The sequence below is a fragment of the Lissotriton vulgaris genome, unplaced genomic scaffold (genome assembly GCF_964263255.1).
Source record: "Lissotriton vulgaris unplaced genomic scaffold, aLisVul1.2 SCAFFOLD_755, whole genome shotgun sequence".
Lineage (NCBI taxonomy): Eukaryota > Metazoa > Chordata > Amphibia > Caudata > Salamandridae > Lissotriton > Lissotriton vulgaris.
The window spans coordinates 379,055-406,231 of record NW_028241507.1 but is presented as its reverse complement, the minus strand read 5'-3'; the positions used below and the strand labels follow the sequence as shown (position 1 = coordinate 406,231).

Here is a 27,177-nt window from a genome sequence, read left to right as displayed (position 1 = left end):
ACAATGATTTATTGAGTGTTGTTGCATATTAGTGAGCTGGAGTTGATAGTAAATCTCACCTCCCCCAAGTTGGCCTTGAGCTGCTCTGCTTTGCTACCCTGAGAGAGTCAAGTGCTACAATTGAGTACTTTGTTCCTGACAAAAAGACAATTGCGGGTTTAGTACTTGTGTAGTACTCATGTCCTCCGCTGCTAATAGTCTATTGTCTTACACATGCCATAACATATCTTCTTTTGTTTTAAAGTAAGACAGAATGCTTAAACAAAGCACAAAAATACACAATAAACTGCAGAAGATAATTTATAAACGACGTTCGGGCCCTTTTCAGATGCAAACTGTTTACTATTATGCAATATGAATATTTTCCTTAGAATGATAGCAAATTGAGAGACCTAAAATATAAGTAGCTGTCCAATTATAAGGTATAATGAAATGTTCATTCAATATTTATAGATCCTGCTGCAGAAGATGTAAACCACTTACCTAAAACCCCTAGCCTGTAGTTAACGGTTATAACGATGACATTTCCATGACTTGATAAAATGCTTCCATCGATCATGTTCCCAGTCCCCTCCATGTAGGATCCTCCATGAATGTATACCATAACTGGCTTCTTGCTGTTCTGGTCATGAATGTCTGCAAACAAATGCAAAATATCCAATGATATAATGTTCCTTTATGGTTTCAGAAATCGATATTTTTTTAACAAATTGATGGTATTTTAAACATATGATTCAATATGTAAAAGTCCCTACGTTTCTCAGTTAATGAAACAGACAGCTATACAACGTGTAAAAGTCTCTAAAATTATCAATAAATGAAATACACAACTTTAGTTTCCCCATTTCACTGCATGACGAAACTGATGATATAAACATGCCATAATTGAAAACAACAAAGACAATATCATCTGTGTAGCACTGAGGGTACCCATGCATTCTGATTCTTACACTTATTCCCTGTGTTCTCTTCAATCTGACCCAGGCACCTGCTAAAAGTTTTTTTTTAAATGTAATAATGTGTTCTCTACAGACAGTCTTTGGCTAGAAATTGTGGGGCATTTTTAGGAGAGCCTTTGCGTTGCTCTTGCACCATGAAACATGGTGCAAGAGTGATGCAACTTAAAAATGAAAAAAATTATATTTACCAAACAACGCAAGGCCACCTTGCATGGCCCTGAGTGGCATCATAATTGTCAAATAATGCAATGTAGCACAAATCGATGTGTTCCACTGCCATGCACCAGGGAGGCGGTTCCATACGATTTGCATTGGTGTTCCCATGCAACATTCATGGATTTTAATACATTTCCATATTTACCAGAAGTGGTAGACATTGGGAATGCACCAAAAACCTACTCCTCCCAAGGTGAGGCGTAACGAGAAGAAATATGTGTATTTGTCCTTGTGGTTTCCTCTTTCTATGTGTGCTACATTCTGCAGCATATATAGAAAGAGTAAAACATTCTCAGGGGATTATTTTTGTGGAGGAAGGTTCACCTTCCTGCACTAAAACAATCCTCTGTCCAACTTGTACCATGGTGCAAGAGTGCCTGCATTGTCTCTAGGAAGCCAAAAGGGTTCCAACTCAGGGGAAAAGGCAGGAATGTGCTGTAAATACAGCGCATTCCTGGCCTTTCCACCCATTGCAGCTCTGCAAGTTGAAGTGCTGCAGTGCGTTACATTGTGTTCAGTACTTGAAAGATACATGTGAATGCATGCACAGTGCAGGTTCTGAGTCATTCCCAGTGTTTACATTCAGGTAAACCATACGGGCCGCAGTCTTTGGTGGGAGTAGATGATTCAACCATAGGCATGGATGTACAGTTCCTAGCCTGTGACTGAACACTGCTTGTGCCATTCTGAAATACCAAGCACATCTGCAGCCTTTGGTTGTGGACATTGTTTATGTTATTTGCATTGTTCACACAGTACAGTTGCTGCAGCACTGCAATGCATGTAGCACTGTGGACACCAGGCATGGATCCAATGCACATATTGTATTTGCATGTCTAAGAGGCATTACTTGCAGCATTCTGCTAACAGCGGAATTTTTTATTTACAATTCATACATTTTATTGTTAATGTGTGCTGAAAAAAACCTGGGGGCGAGGACTCAAAATATATCATATATGAGCATTCAAAATGAATCACCATGGGTCTTTGTTACAGGAATGCCTTTCACTGTGCACATGTCCACCTAAAATACCTGGAGAATATATGTGTTTATTTCTCTGTAACCTTTCCCTGTTTCTATCTTGTAGCAGAATTCAACTACTATTTGAAATGAGTTTACAGATTTCTGCCAAATGCTATTCAAATTCAATTCAATGGTGGAAGGCGTTTGAGTAAGTGGTGAAACAAAACCCAGCAAATCACAGACAGCAATAATTCAATGTAACAACAAAAGGGCGGGTTCACTTTCAGCAGTGCACATCACACTTTGTCCAAAAAATAGAGGACTCTCCCTTCCACTCTTTGTAAAGCTTATGTCAAGCACAGTTGTGTGTCTACAATTTACAGAATTCTTTGACTTAAAATATGGCCATTAAAAGCTGGGGACGAGCACTGGCGTAACGAAAAGTGAGGGGGCCTCCCTGCACGGTACTTAGGGCGGCCCCCTCCGGACTCAATCAGGAGCTGTCCCGGCCAGAGTTCAGTGCCGAGGGGGCCTCTTGGAGCTAGGGGCCCCCCGCTCCGCTTGGGCTGCGGGGGCCTGTGCCACGCCCCTGGGGACGAGGAATATGGTTCACAGAACATGTTTGGGTAGTACTATTACACGTCATAGGTGGCATGTGAAGGCAGTGTTCGTGCAAACACCTCTTAACGACGTACTTCGAAAGAAGAATTATGGAGGTGGAAATATGTGGTCTGAATTTTAGTGCATATTTATTATGTTGCGTTTTATTATTATGGTGAAATGCTTTGGGTTTGGACTGCTGTGTTTTGTGCTGCGTTATTACATTATGTCATGGTTGGATTGAGTTCTTCTCTAACTGTTTTATTGTGTTGTGCCCTGTTATGTATTAGTTGTGCTGTTGTTTTGCTTTATGTTTTATTATTGTGCTGTGTTCTGTTGTACTCCGCAGTTTACTCCAGCGATGTCAACAACTATTTCCATATACAGTGATTAATTTGTAAACAAAATAAGTGCTGGGGGCAGCTTGCACCAGCCCATTTCTCCAGCTAGCACCACCTAAAACAGAACCAACTACTAACCATGAAGGTGGGGAGGGGTGTGTGGCATAATGGCCAGAGCTGCCAACATCAGAGCTTGGGAACCACGTTCGAGTCTCTGCGTTGCCTCAACATCCTTCGATTCTGGGCAAATCACTTGATCTCCCCATAAATAAATGTGTCTTTAACTGGTGCTCATGAAAAAAGCCGGTGTTAATGATTAAGGGGCATATGTAGTTGCAAACGCTGCAATTTGCAAAAAAGCAGCGCTTGCGACTAGAAAAACGGAAAATTCGATGTATGATCAAAATTGCATCACAAAATTAAGGAATCGCAAAATTTGAGATTCCTTAATTTTGCGTCAGCATTTAAGGAATTGCAAATTGTGATTCCTTAAATGCTATGTATGAAGCACCCAAGTTGTGTGATTTCTCATTAAGAAATAGAAAATTACCACCAACTTGAAGTTGGTGGTAATTTGGGATTTCTTTCACAAATGCAGTTTTTGGCATTTGTGAAGGTGCCATGTGGCGCACATACATGCCCTTAGGGCATGAATGTGCGCTATATGCACCCACATGTAAATTTCAGGGGTGCATCAGGCTGTCCTTATGACACCATTCCACCCTTGAAATTATTCTCAATTTGCGATTCTCAAACTGCGAATCGCAAATTGAGAATAACTTCCCATTCATTCTTCTGGGCCTCCTGGTCCATAGAAATGAATGGGAAAGTATTCCCTAATTGCGATTCACAATTTGCTAATTGCAATTAAGGAATATTAAGAAATCTCAAAACAAATTCGATTTTTTACATACATCCCTATTTGCAATTCTCAAATAGCGATTTCTAAAAAATCGCTATTGAGAATCGCAAAGAGGGATTTTCATACATATGCCTCTAAGTGCCAGTGGTGGGACCGTAAACCACTGGCTCAAATTAAGCCCGGAGCATGTACTTGTAAAGCACTAGTAACAAAAAGCAATTTAGCACTCTACAATGCAGTAAGTTACCACTCCTCCAACTCCACCAATATTTAAGAGAATAGTCAGCCCAAATCAATCTGTGGCAGAGACCATACCTTAAATTACCAATTATAATTGTCATTGTATGTGTTTCGGTCCTAACTCTACATTACCAGTATATTGTACTACTGACCTATAACACAGTCTGTGAATTTAAAGTGGTTGTTGCTCCAAATAGTAATAGAGGGAGGCGGGGTATACTGATTGGGAGGCGGGGTATACAGATTGTGTTCCTCTTATTTCCTGCATCCACATGGATAATACGACACGGAGGCAAGGAGCAAAGTGTGTCCTTCTTTTGTACGGGCCATGCCCCAATGCAATGAAGGGATGCTCCCTTATGATTGTGCTGTGGCAATATGCACACCAGCACAATCTGTATTACATAAAGAACCATGCAAGCATCTGATGCCCCTTGTGTAGTACCAAAGCTCCCGGGGGACACAGAAAGCATACTCACGTGGCTGTTGCGCCCCCTGGGTTTTTTATGAAATTCAGTTTGAGGTGTCTAGTAATGTTATTATAACAGTTGTATTCTTTGCAAGAAGAGACCCGCAACCTTATGTGCAACAGAAATGTGCACTCACATTTAAAACGATATGGCCAAACACAATGAATGTAATCAATTTAAAATACAATTACTAATAGATTGTAAAAAAAAACATAAGCCAATTTTTGTGGCAAATCGAAATACAGAAAGGTTACAAATTTGATATAAGAAATAATTCAGTTGAAAGAGTTAAGCAACTTAATTTTCTTGACAGCCTACTCTAAAACTCTACATATAAAGGTGGTAAGGAAGTACTAGAACAAATATCCGCAGGAATCGGATTGCAAAGGTGACCTGCCACCAAAGAAAAGTCCTATTAAGAGAATTTTTCATGACACAAATTTCGAAAGGCAGAACGAAGCATGATTCCTCTTCTCATTAACATATATACATCCGACCATCTGCAACTTTACTGGCAGCTTCACCAGGCGAAAATCAACAAGAGAATTGTAGGTGATGAAGCCTAACCTAAATTAAATGATATACTGAAGAAATGAAGAATCAGTAAAGCTTTTGTACTGGTAAGTCTTTATTATGTCATGGGTCAAAAATAAGTTACACAAATAAAGGTCTCAATTGCTCTGTGAAAAAAAATGTAATGAATACTATGGAAAGAATTTGGAAACATAAGAATAAAAAAGGTGAATACATTGAAAAGAAAACGCAAATTTGGAAGAGTTGGTGGGATAAACAAGAATAGAGTCAGTCATAATTTATAAAGGTGGGAGGCATGTATTATTGAACAAAAACACCTGGTTGCAATTTGAAAAAATATTGGAACATCTAGGGAAACATTTACTAGGAACTCACAAAATGCTGCTCAGCAACCAAAATTGCTGCACTGCATTACATGAAAGGGTGAAGACAGGACATTGCCACAACTACCAAGTTATTGCCACTAGTACTGGAGCGCTTTTAGCTGCTTCATGCCATACATTCATCTTTGCACCTCAGTGCACGAGTTTGTGCCTGATGTCTAACATAGGTTTTGTACTGAAAGGATACCGTTCTAGTACAAAACACTCTGCTTAGACATAGTTTTAAACTTTTCTAACATTGCCTTTGTGATGTACAATGTAGCCCATATGCAAAGTTAGAAATTATTTCAGAAAGGAAAACTTTTCTCAAAAGTTATGCCTGCCTTGAGGAGATATACATTTTTGCTGCAAAGCCCGGTCTCGCCCGTGCGGGAAAGCCGAGATAACTCTTGCCCCATATCTCGAGTGCTGCAGAATCATCTCAATAAATGTTGCATTTAATCTAGGAATGCCACACATAAATTGAGTACTGTGGCTTAGACGTACTTGTGGACGCAGATATCAAAAGCCAGCACCACATTTTTCAGTTGCTTCACGTAAACATTAAGTACAATTGTTGCAGGACAAATTTCCTATGCCCTCACACAGATTGGGTCGGTGACTATATCTAGAAGACAAAAACTTGCACACAATTGAGTATGCCCTTAAAAAACATAAAGCAATGACTGAAGATCCTTAGGCAACGCATAAAATAGTTTTAACAAAGGCATAATTATTTACTGCAATAAGAGTGGTTGAGAGATCAAGATTCACAAGCAAGCACACACCTCCACATTGGCATAATTGCCACCAAGATAGTGCTTATCTCAGTGAAAGGAAGAGCTAGGGTTTGACTAAGTACGACTGCAGCTGTGCTAGCACACAACCTTTTATATTAACCCTGCAATAACTTAAGGAGCTAATATCGCCCCAAGAGGAGACAGGGATAGGTTCTTCTGGGTAATACTAGTTAACGCAGTCCTGCCCAAGCCATACATAATAGGCGTGTAGATCTTGGGAGCACAACTCTACATAAGAGCAAAAATCGCTTTGCAAATATTCACACTTCACTTGAGGAGTGGATGGAGAACCATCAGGGGCACATTACAGTATACGAAAAGTAGACCAAAGACACTGTGTTGACTGGGGCGGTGGGGTATGTCCATGTGTGACCTTGGTTTGAATTTCGTGTAACCGGTGCAGTACCTTCTCGTTGTGCAGTTCTATTTATTGCAAGTAATGTGTTGTGTAGCCAGCGGGCCTAGAGCAAGGGAAAAATTGGGCCTTGTGACTACTGTTTAAACTGTGAAATGCAGCAGTAATCAGGGTTCAGTGAGCCCCTAAGAGCTCTGGACCCCGGTGCCACTGCCCCTGCTGCACCAATGGAAGCTACGCCCCTGAAGGTATGCACTATTTTGTCATGGTGCCGAATAGCACAACACAACTTAAGATGCCCTTTGTCTCTCCATATATTTATTCATTTTATAGTTTTATATATTGCTGGTCTGCCAAAGTCGTGTGCCAGTGTGCTTTACAAGTAAAACAGCATTGGAGACACAGATTTTCTTTCAATAAAGGGTGAAAAAACAAAATACAGTAAACCTGGAATATAATAATGAAATACATCTAAAGTAGGGCTGCGCCTACGGCTGAAAAAAGCATTATCTTGCTGTTCGGTCAGGAACCAGATTGTGTTCTGGTCTGTTATGATGCAGGTATTTTTGTGAAAGGTGCAACGCAGTTCTCATGAAAGATATATTTCCAACAGCATAATGCGGCAACTATAACAATACCAGCCACCTTAGCGACTGTTGCCAGGCAACTGAAGAGGTATTTTATCACTCTAACGCGATGCAGTGCGAATGAGTCAATATTGCATAACTTTACTGTGGAACCATTAACAGTTAAGAAGAGTGGTATTGCATGGGTATGTTTTTTATCAACACTAGATTTAACAAAATTATTACAATTTTGTCTTTCTGGCGGTGTGAGCTCAGTGATGCCCAACTGCAGCAGCATTTTATGACTTGGAATTAAGATAATAACCATAAGATCTTTGATTACCATGTTTTCCACGCTCATTAGATTTTAGTCATCAGTTTTTCTATCTGGTACAGCAGCAAAAATAAATGATTTTAAATTGAAACACATTTTTTTTTCTATTTTAAGCAAATGTGCTTGTGAGGATTCCGCTTGCGAATACAAATACTGCAGAATATGTGCCAGTGAATACGGATCCGGTGAAACTACAGAACTTTAACACTACAAATCTTTTTTAAAGTACTTTGGGGCACATGCATCAATCTTTTTACCAGTCGCAAATGGGACAATTCGCTGGCGACCGGTAAAAAGCCATTTGTAATGCATCAACCCAAAATGCTTTTGCAAAATAGGTAATCACAATTTTTGCGTTTACCTATTTTGCGAATGTATTTAGGGAATCGCAGTTTATGATTCCCTAAATGCAATGCAGGAAGCATTTTCAAAATGGGACTTTGCATTAAGGAATCGCAAATTAACATCAAATTCAAGTTGATGTTAATTTGCAAATCCATAGAAAAATGCACAAAATTCATTTTTCTAAGTACCATGTGGAGCACATACATGCCTTTAGGGCATCAGGTGGGTCTTAGGACCCCTAGCACCCCTTGGAATTGCATTCGCAATTTGCGATGACCTATTTGGTAATCGCAAATTGCGAATGCTTTTCCATTCATTCCTATGGGCCTCTAGGCCCATAGGTATTAATGGGAAAGCATTCCCTAATAGCAAATCGCAATTTGCGATTCACTATAAGGGAATGTGTAGGAATCGCTATTTGTTTTGCAAAACCGACATACATAAGGAATTGTGACTCCTAAATAGCGATTCCTTGAAAACCGCTAATAAGGAATCACAGGGGCATATTATCAAGGGGGTTTATCTCCGCTTTTTTGGCTTTAAAAGCCAAGAAAGGGGAGATAAAATTATCTCCCTATTACCTAGCTGTCGTTAACACCAGTTAGCGACAGCTAGTAGGAGATAGCGACCATCTTGGGCCCCACTTTGCATGTCAGTGATATTTATCACTAATGACATGCAAAGTGGGCGTGCCAAGATGTTAGCGACTGAAAACAGTCGCTAACATCGCTATCTCCTATTACCAACTTTTGGAGATATTCGCGCTAAGCGTGAATAACTCCAAAAGCTAACACCTGCCCTGAGCAGTTCTTAGCCATGTTATCCAATGGGAGGTGGATAACATGGCTAAGAGCATTAGCTCGGTAATGCATGAATATTGCTGACTTTTCAGCGATATTCAGGCATTGCGGCGATTTTTATCGCATTTGCGTTAAACCTTGGTAATACCAAGGTTTATTTGCGGTAAAAATAGCCGCAGCTCAGCGGTAAATTTTTGTCTCTAACCAAGCAATAGCGATAATTATCGCTATTGCTTGGTAATATGCCCCACAATTCCTTATCTTGATGCATGTGCCCATTTGAGTCTGAAAGCTGTTTTGTAAAATTAGTTATTCAGTTTGACTCGCGTCAGCATAAGACACACTCATGAGGACAATCTAAAGCTATCTGAATGTGTATATTAATCTGTTCATTTCATTTGACTGTCGAGGGCGGTGTTTAGACTAAAGGTAGCATTAAATGCTTGTGGTCACTTTTCATTTTTCGACTGTGTTTATAAAGGCTAACACTAGCATTTTGACTACACTATTCCTAATCGAACATGTGCTGCCATATATTTTAGCAAATATAAAGTCACATGCTCATTCCATAGAATGGCAGGTAATTTACTATAACCGTAAAGGCCAGCATCAAAAAGATAAAAGAGAACTTTTGATTAACCTCGTGTATACTGGAAATCTACAAAGGGTGAGACACTGTGATTTCAAAACACTTTGCCATGGAAGAGTGCGGGCATTAAAAAAAGTTTACCAGTTTGAAAGCCAGTTTAAGATCAGTGATTCATATATCAATAAAATATGTCAATTGTAAGAGGGTTGGTCGAAGGAAAGTGTTTGTCATGATGGTAACATGCATAAGGAAGATTAAGAGTGTCAGGATTGCTGGAAAAGCCTAATCAGACATGAGCTTATATGTCAATTTAACAAAGTTCTTTAGAAAATGTATTTATAGGCTTACTCCATAGTCGCCCTAATTAACTCGTTCAGTACTTAATTTGTGCCAGAGATTGCCGGTGGTGGGTAGGTGGTGGGTACCCAGAGCAAGACAGAGAAGGGATGAATGTGGGAGTAGATAAAAGTAAGTAAGAAAATGAATGACAAACAGAAGAAATCGTGAATAACTGAACCCACAAGAGTGAGAAATTGAGATATGAAATGCATTGGAAAGCACCGGCAGTGGGCTCTTAATGGCTCTTAAAAAAACACTTTAGGCCTATGCTCCTATTTTTTTTCACAAGAGAAGTACTGCTCCTAACTTATCTACCTGAATAAAAGTGTGAATAACATAATTTTTTTTGGACAAGTTAACTTTTTTATTGAAATCTCTCCTTTATTTTTTTGTGGAACTGCAGTACTTAGCATTGAACGTGTAAACAAATGTATACAATACATTTAGAAATCGCTTGTAAGCAATACTTTGGTAAACATTTTTTTCCTGAATGTATAAAGTTAGTAATGAGCGAAACAAATATCATTTTGTCTGTAAAGTTTCTGTGGTTAGGTTTTATTTGCACTTATCAGAGTTTCTAAAGCTACGATATTGATGATAGATGACAGTGACAAGTACAAGAGCAGAACTAATATTTTGTTTACGGGAATGCAAGCCTTAAGGAGTCCTATATATTTTCCCATTTATATTTAAAAATGAGATCCCTACACCAGCTATGTTGTAATTCTTTCCAGAAATATCCAAAAACTAATATATAAAACCTCTCTTCAGAATATATTTCCAAAACCAAGACTGGCTCCTGTAATTCCTTGGCAAACTCCTACTGATTTAACTACTGATGACAGTAGAGGTTTGAATCATCAGGGGACTGTGTTGATTTCATAAAGCTGACATGACTGAGATAAACTAAGTCTTCTCAACAACTTCATCATACTTATGTGTGTCTAATCACATATTTCTGTCCCTGGTAAAGCAACTATCTATACCTGTCATCCAGAGCACGCTGATAATATTTCCGTGACTTATGGACAGGTATTATTACAGACTTCGTTATTGCTCCTTGCAGTAACCCCAGTCGAGGCATATTAACTTAAAAGTGCCTTAAAAGCGCCTTGGAAGTCAGTTTACAATGAATAACCATTAAACCCTTTAAAAAAAAAGCTGTAAACCGGCCTTGCAACCCAGATATTTTTACTAAGTTTGAAATTGTTGATCGCTTCCAATGCCCCAAGAATTAAAACGTGGATGCTAAACGTATTCTGAGGTTAGAGTGCAAATGACAGACAAGCACAAGGGCATATTTACAAGCCCCTTGCAACACCGAAACGTCACTTTTTTGACACTCCAGTGGCGCACAGTGCAAGCCTATATCTACAAGACCATTCAATGCAACCCGCATGGCTTTTCATTGCCTTGTAAATAAGGTCAATGGCCATGCAGCGCAAGTTGCTGCATTGCCTTATATTGCAGCAGAGAGGCGTGCCATGGGTGCTGCTGTGGGTTATCCCCGCAACACCCATGGATTTTGACACGCCCCAAGATTTACAGCATACCAGCGCCAAAAAAGTATGTCTCACCAGAGCAGGTGTAATGAGGAGAAATGTTTCAATTTCTCCTCCTTTTTACCACTTTCCATGTGTGCTGCGTTCACACAGAATGAGGAAAATGCCTCTTGTGATTGTTTTTGAGCAGGAAGGTGCCCCTGCCTGCACAAAAATAACCATGCGAACAACACAGACACCCTTGCACCATGGTGAAAGTTTGCCTTCGTTGGGTCACAACTGCAAATTTTGCGCCGGCTGAAAGGACAGGAATGCACTATATCTTGTGCATTTCTGTCCTTTCGAATTGCCGTAGGGCCGCCCAGCGCAATGACTTGCAGGGCTGCCTAACTCCAATTCTTTGTAAATATGCCCCATGGTTTTTCACAAAAGCCTGACCTCACTCAGTTGACTCTAGAACTTAAAATACATGGGGGTAGAATTGAATAAAGGGAGTTGGTCCCCCCAGGAGGTTAGTAATAAAGACTTACTTATCATAATGTCTAGATGTGCTGTTTGGTTACCAAAAAATGGTACTGATGCCATTGTTTCATTTGCACCCTGAAACAAACTATTATTTTTATTGCAAGTATTTTAGCATTTTCAGAAATCCGCACGTTTGCAGACTTCAGCTACTCAGGTAATGACGAGATACCCAAAATATATGGAGTCTCTCCAACTTCACCACCTTCTCCTCAAGAACTGTTTAAGTAGAAGTCATCTATTAGTTTTCCTGCGCTAATGACGCTGATCGCTGTACTGTTTAAAGTGGCTTTAAAATGACCCTGCATAATTTGTGGTTGCCTAACCTCTCTATCAATTACAGTCAAACAGGTTTAAGTTATCTTATCTTCCTTTGTAGCAATTAGTGATTCATTGTCTGAATATAAACAGTAGGACCGCTAAAGAACTTTTCTCATCAATACAGTGTTGTTAGAATATTGACTGACATGAACATGGTGTCCTTAATATTGTTTATGAAAAACTCACCCCATTTGAGTTACTAATAGAAAATCCATACACAATGGTATGATAATATTGTAAATGATATTTAATAAACAATATTTATGTCAAATATTAGTCCTGTATACAATGTTCTGATGTACAACCCATTGAATATGTCAGCCAGATGCCACACTACAGGGGAAATTTAGAGTTTGGTTGGATTGGAGAACCGCCAGAAATAGGTGGGACATCCCCTTGACCAATTCATAGTTAATCTACCTCATTTAGAGTGGGGGGGGGGGCTTATTGACCCACCAAAGGTTGCCAATATTCATATCATCAGGAAGTCATTATATACTGCAGCAATGGTGTCTGCTATGCTCGGAATTCAGTAAAGTCAACGTACATTTGACGCACAGGCAAAATGCAAGTTTGGCAAATATGGCGGAAAGTCATCTGACAGATGAGTTTTGGCCGAAGCTTCAACTGACCTGGTTGATTGTCAGCTTGAGAGCCAGGGTCGAAATAACCCTGCAAGGGTGGGCTGTTTTGGGGCTTTGAACCTTGACAAGTAGAACGTATTACAATAGCAAGTAATTTAATATCCAATGTTACAAGATTTGGCATAGCTCTCTGAGTCATACATGAGTAAAAATCAACATATACATGAGCCCAGTATTCTCAATAATTAAGTCACACAAATTTAATCTAGTCAACTATGCCAATGATACCCAACTTATCCTATTCCTGGAAGGAGATTAGTCACTGCCATTCTATACCTTTCATGACTGCATGCAAAGAACTGCAGCATAGCTTAAAGGCAATACATTACATGTTAATGGTGACAAAACAGAGATTTTATGCTGCCCAGCGGTGAAAATTCAATTTTCCCTTCCATCTAATTTCTGGCCCATACAATCAGATAAGCCCTCGGTACCTTCAGAGACAGTTTGAATTCTGGGCATAATAATTGAATACAAGCTCAGCCTACTCAAAGTGAATAAAAAGGGCTGGAATCTGTTTATCCCTCTTCAGAGCTTTAAGCAAGATACTCCCAATGCTACCAATTTCGTCCAGAGCTTTAGTGGATAGAAGTTTAATCCTGAGCCGGTTGGACTATAGTAACTCTCTGCTACTAGAGCTCCAAACTTCCAAATCAAGAGATTACAGAGAGTACAAACGGTGGCAGCTAAGCCGGCCCTATATATACCACACAGTTCATCTGCATATCAATTCCTGAAGGAACTTCATTGGCTTCCTTTGGTACAGAGAATACGATTTAAATTGCTCCGTATTGTATTTAAGGCACTTCACAGATTCGGGCAAGCCCCCATACAAAATAGGTTTAACTGGCATGCCCCCAATAGAAATTGACGCTTATCGTCAACTAATCTGGCAAACAGGTCCAGGTTTAACAAAACTAGATTTGGGGGAAGAGCATTCTTGACCCGGGCAGTTTTGCTCTGGAACGAACTTCCACTATCCCTGAGACAGGCAGGGGAATTAACACACTTCAGGAAGCAACTTGGCTCTTCCCAAAAGAGTAGAACTTGCCTAAAAACACTACACTGACCATGTTGCTGCAAATCAACAACACCTTTCCTTCCTGGACTATGTGCCCGTAGTTGCATAATACAGCGTCAGGATATCCATGAGGTGACAGTGTGCTTTTTAAATTACCCAAATAAATAAATAAATCAGTCTTGACCCTGTTCCTTATGGGAACAGTGCTGCCCAAACTGGCAAGCCAGGTCCTCCCTGGATCTGAAACAAGCATCCTGTGACCGATTTCAGGGTATTGCCCCTCATCAGCCAGGCTAGTTTGAATTCAGTGACACAGTGAGCCAGGGACCCATGTCTGGGCATACCCGGAACACTTAGGGCGAGAAAGCAAAAGACACACAGATGATGGACAGGGCAAAGACTGATTTGCATATGGCTGGGCCCAAACTGGAGTGGATTAGTGAGCAAAAGAATTATGGATTTAACCCAGGTGTCTTGACTGGGGGTGAATGTATGATGTATTCAGCTTTCCGTCCATCATTTGTTTGCGTAGCAATAATTAGTGAGTTCACTAAGGCTACTTCATGTTTTTGACATTTTACAAGAAGAGCACAATGCACTCCTGATTAGGAATACACCCAAAAGAACCTAATTGTTGATTCAAGGTAGTATACATGTGCTGACATATCACGAGACAGAACGCCAACTGAAAGATCATATTCAGTGAGGTAAGGAAGGTGGACATCAGGGACTTCAGCCAGCATAGTGTGGTTCATATGAAGATGGAGAGGACTAGAGCCTGAATGATATTTCTGAAGCCCACTTCTGAAAGGAAGGTTTTAACTGTTTAAAATAGTGATAGGTGATTCCAGATAATCTTTATTTTGTGTGCAGTTGATGACTTGATTGTGTTGTTAATTTCAGTGCAGAAGTAGGTGAACTTGGATTCTTCAAACTGGAGAACGTACAACACTAGAATTCACCTAAGTTGGTATTCCTCCTAAATAGCAACTCAAAGATCTGACCACAGTATTGTGGACAAATATGGACCAAAATATTAAAATGTAATAATATTTTTGTTTACTCTTTAAATATAATATTGAAGTATAAATATAATTTATTTTAATTCTTTATTTTATTCTGGAGGTTTTTTTAATAACAATTTCATTGTTTTTTTGGAATCCACCGGAAAAAAGTACAATTACAGCCACACCTCACCTTCACATTATAACCAAACATTTGTCAAATCACATCCTGAATATTCGTATGCCCCCACCTCCCCCATATCTTATTGGGATCACTGACAGAATTTCGACCTCAGAAATATCGACCTACAAGAATATCGAGTCAACAATATCGAGGGCAAAAATATCGACATCCTATCTACAACATGGTAAGTACAAAAATATCGAAAAAATAATATCGATGTAAAAAATATCGATGTTAAAAATATCGATTTTTTTTTAATATATATAAATGTAAAAGTAAGTATATAACACTAATAAATAAAATATACATATTTAAAAGTATCTAATAATGTTTAAAATTAATAAATAAAACATATATATTAATAATACATTAATTAAATATATACAGTAAAGATATAATATATATGTACTGAACAATAAGTATTAATAATTAATTTACTAATTTATAAATTAATGAAATATATTCTAATTTACTAATACATTTACAAACATAAAACAATAACATAAATAAAATGTAAGTAATATAAAAAATAAAATAAACATGTGATATTTTAACAATTAATTATATAAAACGTTGGATAGCGTAAGGGTAAAAATTACTATTCCTACTCCAGAGAGTGGAACAGTAGGGAAAGCGTTTGATAGCGTAGGGATAAAATTACTATTCCCACTCCAGAGAGTGCAACAGTCGAGAAAACTGACCCTGAACCCAAAAACCACCCCTTTACCCACGAACTGAAAACTGACCCTGAACCCTAAAAATACCCCTTTACCCAAAAACTGAAAACTGACCCTGAACCCTAAAAATACCCCTTTACCCAAGAACTGAAAACTGACCCTGAACGCTAAAAATACCCCTTTACCCAAGAACTGAAAACTGACCCTGAACCCTAAAAATACCCCTTTACCCAAGAACTGAAAACTGACCCTGAATCCTAAAAATACCCCTTTACCCAAAAACTGAAAACTGACCCTGAACCCTAAAAATACCCCTTTACCCATGAACTGAAAACTGACCCTGAACACTAAAAATACCCCTTTACCCATGAACTGAAAACTGACCCTGAACCCTAAAAATACCCCTTTACCCAAAAACTGAAAACTGACCCTGAAACCTAAAAATACCCCTTTACCCATGAACTGAAAACTGACCCTGAACACTAAAAATACCCCTTTACCCATGAACTGAAAACTGACCCTGAACCCTAAAAATACCCCTTTACCCAAAAACTGAAAACTGACCCTGAACCCTAAAAATACCCCTTTACCCATGAACTGAAAACTGACCCTGAACACTAAAAATACCCCTTTACCCATGAACTGAAAACTGACCCTGAACCCTAAAAATACCCCTTTACCCAAAAACTGAAAACTGACCCTGAACCCTAAAAATACCCCTTTTCCCAAAAACTGAAAACTGACCCTAAACACTCAAAATACCCCTTTACCCAAAAACCCAAAAATGACCCTGAACCCTAAAAATACTCCTTAACCCAAAGTTAAATAATATTATTTAATTAGCAATTAATAATTAATTAACAATAACAATAAAGTAAATATATTAGCACATAAGCTGTAATTAATATAATTTAATAATTAATATCATTTTTCCCCAATTAATTAATTAACAGTAACTAAAAATGATATATATAAATAAATTACTCTAATTAATGTAATTAACTAATTAATATTATTTAATTACCAATTAATTACTTATTTAAAATATGTACAAAATTATATTAATTAATTAACTAATTAATATTAATTATTTGCCAATTAATTAGTTATAAATATTTAAAAACATATATTAATGGGGGCGTGGCTTCGAGGGCGACAATGGCGGACGTGGCTTTCTAAAGCTCCCGCCGGCCCGTAATTAATCCAGTCATTTATCCTATCCCCGGACCCCTAATTGGCCACTCTTAAGCGTCGGCAGCTGCCTACAACAAGGGGCACCCTCCGGTGCGGAGTTTGCGATCCCTGGTCCCTGGCTGACGGACCCTTCGGCTGCGACATCCACTGGGCCTACCCGCCGCATGGAGAGCCGGGGCCTCGATTAGAAGCTGGGCCCGACGGACGGCCCTGAGCGCTGGCCGGCTTGCTTGCCGGCGGGCCCCGTGGGCCCCGAGTAAATTGATTTCTGGCAGCCGGAGTGGGGGCGGCGGTGTCCCGTACTGCCTGGAGAGCTGCAGGCGCCGTGGGAGGCTGCAGGAGAGCGGAGCGGCGCTGTGGAGAGCTGCACGGGCCTCGGTGCAGGTCGGGCCCCCTTGGTCGACCGGAGGCTGTGGTGGTGTTGGGGCTGGAGCCGGGCCATCGAAGGCGGTGAGGGCATGTTCCGCCTGATTGCCTGAGTGTGTGGCCCCTTGCGGTGTGGCCCCTGACGGCGGAGGAGACCGGCAGAGTGGAGCAGTGCGGCGCTTGCGCCATATTTTGGGGCGCCTTTCTCCTGCGTGTATCCTGCACAGGCCCGGACCGGCAGCTGGTGTGGCCCCGGGACATGGTGTCGCCTGCTTACCCTGGCCATAAATAATTGCTTGGACCCGTCCCAGCCTGCAGCAGTCGTGGTGGGCTGGACCGGAGAGGACTGTAGTGGCCGGAGCAGTCCCGTGAAGGTGAGGAGCCGGGTGTCTGGCGGCGTTTCCTCTGGGTGTGGGAGTGCCCTGCCTGGGGGCCCGTGATAGGAGACCCTGTGGGGGCCCGAGTGACATTGGCGATAGCTGTTTACTGGTCCCCCGTAGTGGCAACTTGGCGCGGCGGGGCACCCCGGGGGTCATCGATTCTCCGACGAGGCAGTAGGAGGAGGGTCCGCCAAGGGCACGCAACAACCTGCTTGAACCTTCCCCACCATGACCAGGGGCGGAGGTGGCACTGGCTCCGCCAAGCAGGGGCCGATCGATAAATTCACTGGACCCAGTGGGGGAGCCGGGGCCGCCGGAGGTGGTCAAAATGCTGGCCCGGATAACGCGGCCTTGATGGCGGCCATCACGCAATCGAGGGACATGCTTGATGCCAAAATTGGTGCGGTGGGTGCTGACGTTATGCTGTTGCGGCAAGACCTCCGCAACGCCGTCGCCCGCATTGCGGAGACCGAGACCAGGATTACAGGAGTGGAGGGAGACGTCGGTGCCCTCAAACAGAAGGTGGCGGAGATGGACAAGATCCAGAAGGGGCTGGCTCTCCGCGTGGAGGACGCGGAGGGGAGAGCGCGACGGAATAACCTACGCTTCGAGGGCTTTCCGGAGGATTGCGAGAAGGGGCCCAAGGCTGCATTCCTCACAGAGTGGCTGGAGAGCTGGCTTCCCCCAGACGTCCTGTCGCGCTGCTTCGTAGTGGAGCGTGCACACAGAGCCTTAACGCAGAAACCGCCGGCAGGGGAACGGCCTCGGCCAGTCGTAGCCAAAATCCTGAACTTCCACGACAGAGACACTATACTCAGGGAAGCGAGGGCCAAGGAGACACTGATGTATGACAATCATAAGATTATGATCTTCCCGGATTATACCAGGCTGGTACAACAGCAGCGCCATTCCTTCCTGGCGGCGAAGGCCAAACTGCGTGGCCTGAAAATTCAATATTCACTGCTATACCCGGCCCGCCTACGCGTTGTCTTCAACTCCAAAACGCACTTTTTCGACTCCCCGGAAGACGTGTTCAGGTGGACGGACGAGACGGTCAGGATACGGCCGAACGCCCAGCCGGGGCTGGGTTCTGGACCATCACGCGGGTCGTCGCGGGAGAGGAGCGACTCCACCAGCAAAGGCAAACGACATCGGAAATCCAGATCCAGGCGACGCTCCCTGTCCCGTGATGGTCTCCTGGATGGGACGCAGCCTGACACGGACCAGTCGGGGAAAGAAAACTAACCAACGTCCGGCTTCAGTAGTCCTAGCTTCACTCAGTCCGCTGGTGGGCTCTGCGGAGGGCCCGATGTGGAGGCATCAGCGGTAGAATGGTCTCTGGCAGGGCGCATGGGACGTCGCCTGAGAGACATCTGGCAGCCTCGTCCTTCCTATGGTCCAAACATGGTGGAACTAGGGGGTTCGGGGGACTAACCTCATGGGCTGCTTCATCCTCCCACGGGTTGGGGGGTGGCCCTGGGGGACGGTTCTGGTTCTTGGGGGGAGTAGTTGGGATCCATTGGTATGGTGGGCTTTGGGCGCTCCGTTGTGGGCCCGAAGCTCCCCATGCCGCGACAGGTACTTCAGTGTTCCATGAGGTATAGGGGTGGGGGGTGGTGTTCTGGAGTTGGGTTGTTGAGGGGGCAGGGTTGGTTGTTGGGGACGGGGGGGGTAGTAGTAGTGGGGGGGGGTGAAGGGGGTGCACGTGTTTTCTGCTGTATTGAGGTATATGGTATTGGGTGCCGAGGCCGGGTCCCGGTGGCCTCAAAGACTTCCCCCTCGAGACAATGGCTGACACCCAAGGACAGACACTAACTTGTGATTCTATGCAGATATTGAGTTGAAATGTCAGGGGGATGTTAGACAAAATCAAGCGTGGGGCAGTTTTGCGCTGGGGTAAGAGAAGCTCAGCTGATGTGATGCTACTTCAGGAAACGCATATGTTGGGTACGAAGGCGCTGAGTTTACAGAGGTTTGGTTTTCACCAGGTGTTCCATGCGGGGTTCTCCAGGGGCTCGAGAGGGGTGGCTATCCTTATCCATCGTAGGCTGTCTTACACTCATGAGCGCCATTGGATTGACCCCCAGGGTCGGTACGTCTTTGTGAAAGGCCTGATTGGTGCGGAGCCGGTGGTGTTTGGCAGTGTGTATGCTCCTCCCCCTATGCAATGGTCCTTGGCAGAACGACTGTTTGAATTGTGGGCCAATATCCCCGACTCCTTGGCTGTGATAGGGGGTGACTGGAATGACGTTGTGGATGTACGCCTAGATCGGCAGCGGTCGCAGGGGGCTGTGGCGGCGACATCCCCCACACGACTGAAAGCGATGATTGAGGGGTTGGGCTGGGTAGATACCTGGCGACATTTGCATGTGAGGACGCGTGAGTACACGTATGTGTCCGCGGTGCATGGCTCCTTCTCCAGGCTGGATTGTGTGTTTGTGCCGGGGGCCTTCCTTGACAGGGTGAAACGGGCGGTGATTCAGCCCCGGGGGCTGTCGGACCACTCCCCTGTCGCAGTACAGATAGACTTGCACAAGCCGCGCCGGCCGTTTCGGTGGAGGATGTCATCGTGGCATCTCCAGCAGGCGGACTACACACAACATATGCGTGGTGCGATTGCCCAATATTGGCAGGAGAATCTGGCTGAGGGGATTGATGGAGTGACGGTCTGGGAGGCCATGAAGCCCACCCTGCGGAGCGTGGACATTGCTTGGTGCGCTGCTGCCCGGCGTACCCGACGGGAGGTTATTGTCGCGGCTGCGGGGCGCGTGGAATTGTTGGAGAATCAGTGTCGGAGGGATGGAGCTGCACCGACGATACGGCTGCTCCTACAGGCGCAGCAATCCTATGCCTCGGTTTTGATGGACGAGGCCAGACAAGCTTGGCTGGCTACGCGGAGTAGAGTATACCAGTGGGGCGATAAGTCCTGCACTATGCTCCACAGACTGTGTCAACAAACGCTACAACCGCTCACTCTACCAGGCCTTACGGATGGGGAGGGCGTCGCCATCACGGATGCCGCGACCCTTGCGGCGAGCTTTGCCACCTACTATGCGGAACAGTATGCTCCCCGAGACAGCCTTCCGTTGGATGCGGTGGATAAGTTCATTGCTGACCTCCCCCTCCGCGCAGTTTCGGACGAGGCCAGGAAGGCCTTAGATCTCCCCCTGTCGGCGGAGGAACTGGGGGATGCGCTGGGCCAGCTCAATGTGGGCAAGGCGCCGGGACCGAGTGGGTTCCCCAGCAAATTCTACAAGAAATTTCATCTGCTGCTTGGGCCGCACTATAGGCGGGCGTTGGAGGTGGCGCTGGAGCGTGGTAGCCTGCCGTCGGACTGGCGTCAGGCCGAAATTGTAGTGTTCCAGAAGCCTGGTAGACCTCCAGATAGACATGACTCATATCGGCCTATTTCTCTGCTCAACTTCGAAGCCAAGTTACTGGCCAAGGCGCTGGCGAACCGTCTTCTCCCATATATCACTGATCTGGTCCACCCGGACCAGGCGGGTTTCATGCCACATCGAGCGACACGACACAACATCAGGCGTGCACAGGCGGCGGTGGATGCTGTAGGGGCGACCGGGGAGCGGGCGGTGCTGCTGCTGGCAGATATTGACAGGGCGTTTGATTCGGTCAGTTGGGCCTACCTTTTCGCCCTCTTGCCGCGACTAAACCTGGGCCCGGTATTCATCTCCTATATTAGGCTGCTGTACACGGACATCACTGCCTCGGTACGCATCTCCGGGGCGATTTCGGAGCAGTTCCCGATTGCCAGGGGGACTCGGCAGGGCTGCCCGCTCTCCCCCTATCTCTTCGCTCTAGCCATGGAACCCCTGGCCATATGGGTGCGCGCCGATGCGCAATACCGTGGCTTTGTGTGGGGGGAGGAACTCTCCGATAGAATTGCTCTGTATGCGGATGATGTCCTCTTCTTCATGACGGACCTCCACCGCTCCGGCCCTCGAATACTGGACATCATGCAGGTCTTTGGCGAGGTATCGGGACTCTTCCTCAACCCGCGCAAGTCAACCCTATGGGTGCTGGGTGGGGAGGTTGAGACGTATCCCTGGGCTTCGGCCCTACATGTGGCGGTCGGTGGCCTAAAATACTTGGGGGTCTTTCTGTCCGAGTCCGCCGTAATTGCGTGGGAGCGTAATGTGCTGCCCGTATGGGACAAAGTCCAATCAGACATCAAAACCTGGTCTCGCATGCCCCTTAACATCTACGGCAGATCCGCAATTTTTAAGATGGTCGCCCTCCCGCGGCTCTTGTATCAACTACAGAACCATCCATTTAGAATTGACCCACAGTGGTTCCGTCGTGTGAACTCGGTGCTGGGCCGCTTTCTGTGGGCTGGTGGCGTCTCTAGAGTGGCGCTGCGGACCTGCTTCCTATCCACGTATTGTGGAGGCCTGGCTACATCTGATCTCCTGTCCTACTATCAGGCCTCGCACCTCCTAGTTCTGAATGAGTGGTGGTACGGCGATCACAGCGACCCGGCGTATGCACTGGAACACTTCTTGATGGGCGATGCCACGCTCCATACACTGTTGTTTTCGGCCAGGCGGCGGAAGGCGTTACCGCGGGTCACTCAGGTGGTTTTTGTAATCTGGAGGCAGGCACTGCGCCGCATGGGTTGGTGGGGCAGGCTGACGGCGGAGACTCCGCTGTGGAACAACGGACAGCTTCCTGCGCTGGCTTCCTTGTCGGGATTTAGTGGCTGGGATGCCATCGGGATCTCCTCATTAGGCCATGTCCTCGCAGGGACTACCCTTAAGTCCTTTCAGGACCTCAGCACCGAGTTCAGCATGTCCAAGACCCAATTCTTCAAATACCTACAGTTCCGCCATGCGCTAACGCCGAGTCTAGTAGGGCTGGACCAACTTCCCGAATTTAGCCCTGTGGAGGCCAAACTCTTCATGGGGGACCTGGGTGATAAAAAAGTGTCCAAAATATACCAAACATTAGTTACCCATTGCTCCTCTTCTCTATTGTCGCTGAAGGCCTCCTGGGAGACTGATGTTGGTTCTTTGGATGAGGACGACTGGAGGGAGGCCCTTGAGTCCCCCCGTGGGGCCGCCATTGCTGTGCGGCTCCGGTTTATACAGTTTAAGTACCTACACAGGGCCTACTATACGAGGGAGAGACTGTGGAGGGCGGGTCTCATTGCTGCCCCGGATTGCTTGCGCTGTGGGACTGAACGAGGTACGCTGCTGCACACAGTGTGGGCTTGTGTGGGTCTCACCCGCTTCTGGAATGGGGTGTGGAGTTGTCTGTCGGAGGTATTAGGGTGGGACCTTCCTCGTACACCCAGGCTGGGTCTCCTTCATGTCCTAGAGAATGTGGGTGGAAACATTTACAAGCGTCACCTCCTGTTGTTGGGTCTAGTTGTAGCCAAAAGGGACCTGGCGAAAGCCTGGAAGAGTGACCGGGCCCCCCCGCTTTGCGCCTGGAAGGCAGGCCTGGACTTTCTCATGGGGCTTGAGTTGCCCGTGTTTGAGGCCAGTGGATGCCCCCGGAAGCATTACAAGATCTGGAAGAGGTGGGCGGATTACAGGGGGTTGACTCTAGAACCGCCAGCTGATTTGGATGACGTACTGCCCCCGGAAGGGGACCTTGGGGCCTAAAACGGCATTGGATACCTAATGTGCAATACTTGTGTACCATGGCGGAATGTGAACACGTGCACTGGGTTAGGGTGGGATAAGGGGTGGGTAGCGGGGGGGTTGTTGTTGGGGTGGCTAGCGGGATGTTGGGGTCTGGGAGGGGGGTGGTTCCAATAGTCTAGGCAGTATGTTCCTTCTACTATCTGTTTACTGATGACAGTGACCTCCTGACTGTGGAGAGCTGTGCTTATACTCTGCCTAAATTTTCAATAAAAGCTGTTGTGAAAAAAAAAAAACACATATTAATTAATTAATTATTATTAAATTACTCCCCACCCTATTCCCCTATACACCCACATCCCGCTACAGAAAATATATATCAATTAATCAATTAATTATTTCCCAATTAATCAATATTAATTAGCAAATAATTATAATTAATTAATTAATCCTACTAATTATTAATCAACTTACCATAATTAAATTACTTCCCACCCTATTCCCCTATAAACCCACAACCTGCTCCGGTACTAAAACATCAAATTTCCTTATAAATTTCTATATTATTATAGAAAATGTATACACATATAATAGTAATTATTTTAAATACTTAAATTAAACATATAACACATACATAATAAAAAACTATAAAATAATACAAATATCGATATTAGTGTCATCGAAATTATTAACATCGATATATATGCTATCGATATTACTAACTTCGATATTACTTACATCGATATTAAGTATTTCGATATTACTTACCTTGGGTCGATATTCTGTCCTACGATATTCTTGCCTTCGATATTATGCTCCTTCGATATTTCAGACTCGATATTATGGTAGGTCGATATTTCCAACTCAATATTTTGACTGTCTACCATCTTATTGTGCTTCAATAGACACCCTCGTGCATTATAAATAGGCTTTTAGAGTTGAGCGCACCAGTGCACTCCTGGTCTCCATTTCTCCAAAAACGAGGTGCTGGGGGAGATCCATCTCCGGGCAATGTCCAGCTTTACAACCAGTGGGGCAACACCCACAAGAATACAGTCATCCTGGGAGCCACAATTCTCATCAACTATGCCCAGCAGAGCCACCCTGGGGCTTAGGCCAAGGTACCGCTCCAAGATCTCTGAAAGCTCTATGGTATTTGCTGCCAATATATGGAGATAACTGGGCAGGCCCAGGCTACATGGTAAAAGTGAGTTGGAGTTTAGGAACAGCGGAAGCAGGCAAGTCAGGGTAGCCTTCTGGCACGGTGTAAGCGTATTGACGTTAGGTACTTCATGTGTAGGTCATTTAATTGAATCAGCAAAAGGTGTGTGGAGATGGCCAATGTGCGCGGAGCCAGCATGGCCTCCCTCCAAATGTACTCATCGAACTCAGCAACCCAGCCCTTCCAGGGGAGTCTCAGTTTGTCAAAACTCTGTGGGGCATTCACAATGAGCGATCAATACATTTTGGAGATTCCGTCTTTGCCAATGCATCCCATCAGCAGTTTGGCCTCCAAGGGGCTAAATTTGGGGCCTCAGTGTCAGACAGGATGTTAGCTAAAAGTGTGTGGCATAGTTGCAGATACTTTTGGAATTTCATTTGATTAAGATTGCAGTGATACTGTGGGTCTCGACAGAGAAAACTGTTTCCTCACCCAGGCATCCTCAAGGACTGTGATGCAGATCATATCTTATTTGTTGAAGCCCCTAACACAGTCGAGTGGTGGAGCCAGCATCACCCTTTACAGGGGGCTCATTTCCGGCATTAATCATTCCATCTTAGGAATATCAACCCAGATTTCCACCAAATGAAGATCACACAAGTGGTGCCAGGAAAGCTGTAATGTGCTGGAGCACAATACAGAATATCTAGGATGCACTCAAATCCCAGGGAAGAAAGCCCTCCTCGATATGTAGGATTATCCCACCCACCGCCGAGCCAGTCATTGACAACAATTAGTTGGGAAGCCAGGTAATAGCATTAGAGGTCCATCATCCCCAATGCACCATCATACGGAGATTGTCTAACATTGTGAAATGCAATTCAGGTGTGACAGCCTGGCCGGAGAAAGAAGGAGAGAAAGGAATTGAGTGCGTATAACCAGCACTGGGGAATTGGAGTGGAAAGTGTTTGAAGATGTATAAAAGTGATAGAGAATCCTCATTTTGAAGAGGGCGATACACCAATCACATGCAGGGAAAGGTGCAACCACTTCTGCAACAAGTGGGTGCTAGTGTTGCCTCCGATCGAGACCAGTAGAGAGTTGGATGCGTTCATCCGGATGCTTCACCGAATAATGTGAGGATTTCAACACCTCGAGGCCCAAAGTCTGGGGGTCAGACAAAAACAGTAAGACACCATCTGCATAGAGAGCAATCCTCTTTTCTGGTTGCCCATCCCACGACCACCCACTGAGTTGGTGATTGAAGTAGATGAGCCGTGCTAGGGATTCAATCGCAAGAGTAAATAGTAATGGGGACAGGGGACAGCCCTGACGTATGTCCCTCCAAATAGAGAAGCAATCCAACAATGAACCATTGGCCTGGACCTGTGCAAGTAGCTGGTGGTAGAGGGTGCTGATAAGGTACCTCATGTACTTCCCCAGACCGGCGTGATTGAGAACAGCTTCGAGAAAGAACCAGTGCACTGTGTCAAATACCTTTTCAAAGTCTACAAAAACTAGCTCTGCTGGGTAAGGAGATGCACCTAATCTAGGGAGTGCCACCTGAACCCCTCTGATGAAGTGTCTTGGACTGCTACTATATTTAGCAGAGTGAGAACACAATGGTCCTGAAGAATGCCGTGAACTTTTGTTCACCTGGCAGAAACATGTTGACCTAGTCTGATAGGGAACATCTTTACTCCTATTGTTACACAGTTTTTAACTTCATCCATTGGGGATACCGATTACAGTTATTTTCCCTAGATGAGATAGTTTTACACACACCTTTTGATATATATTTTTTGCACTCTGCCCCTCACTCATATTTAACATTGGAGTGGAGAAAAACCTCACGCTCCTTTCCTGAGGGAGAGTTGTAGCCCACACAGTGCACCTTGCAGGCACTTTGTGCAAGAGGGAACCCAATGATGAAGCATGTCACCCAAGTAGTGAGTAAGTGTTCTAGTCTTTAAAAAGCAAATGCCCAATCTTTTATACAATTTATGGAGTTGTTTTTTGCACATTGAGATTTACATTCCAGTATTCAAACCATTAGGTTACCTCTGGTGAGTATTATGTAGTGGAGCGGTACCGTAGATGGTTATAATTTCTCCAATAGAGACCTTGTTGTGAGATACTACAGTCATAAAGCCACATTGATCACAGGGAGTTAAGTATAGAAAAGCGGTTTGCAGCTGATAGACCAGGATTTTAGAACAGAGCTTAATTTCAGTATAGATTAAGGAAATAGGTCTACACGAAGAGAACTTCTCAGGAGGGTGTATCAGTTTAGGTAAAACTGCTATCAAAGCTAGGTCCAATAAAGATGTGAATGCACCCTGTTTAGCGACTTCAGTATAAAGTTTGAGCAGGAATGGGGTCAACTCAGTGCAGAAGCTCGGCAGTGCTCAACAGGAGAGCTTTTCTGGACCAGGTGTCTTGTCGGATGGCATATCAGATAGGGCAGACATGATCTCTTCTTCAGTGATGGGCTCATCCACCTCATGGGTCAGAAAGGGGGGATAGTAGGTAGGGGAATGACAAATAATAGTTTTTTTTCTACCTCTGTGGAGGGTCAATCTCTGTAGGTGTAGAGTTCTTGGTTGAGCGTCGCAAAAGTCTGTATGATATCTGGGATTTGGGACATGCGCTGACCATGTGAATCCGTCAGTTGGTGTATGATTTGTGAGACTGTGTCATGGTTGGTGAGATGTTTCCCTGATTTGACCAAGTGTTTGTAAATTTTACAGGTTATTGCTCACCAGCACTGATGGGCATCCTTTAGGGTGAGTTGCTGCAGGTGGCAGCTGGCCACCGAGAACAGATGCGTATGATCAGAGGGATGGTGGCAAGCTGCTCGATGCTCTAGGGTGTGAACCTGGGTTGTGAGGGCTGTATTTTGTGCTACTACCTCCCTTTTC

General features: G+C 44.3%; 1 protein-coding gene across 1 annotated transcript in view; it reads right to left on the bottom strand.

The window, feature by feature from the left end:
- The window catches only part of LOC147671277 (neuroligin-4, X-linked), a 504,082-nt gene that overhangs the window by 200,385 nt on the left and 276,520 nt on the right, over positions 1-27,177 (bottom strand). Inside the window, exon 2 of the mRNA XM_086948104.1 lies at positions 484-636. Within this exon, the coding sequence (XP_086804230.1) occupies positions 484-636 (153 nt within the window). The remainder of the gene's footprint in view (positions 1-483; positions 637-27,177) is intronic.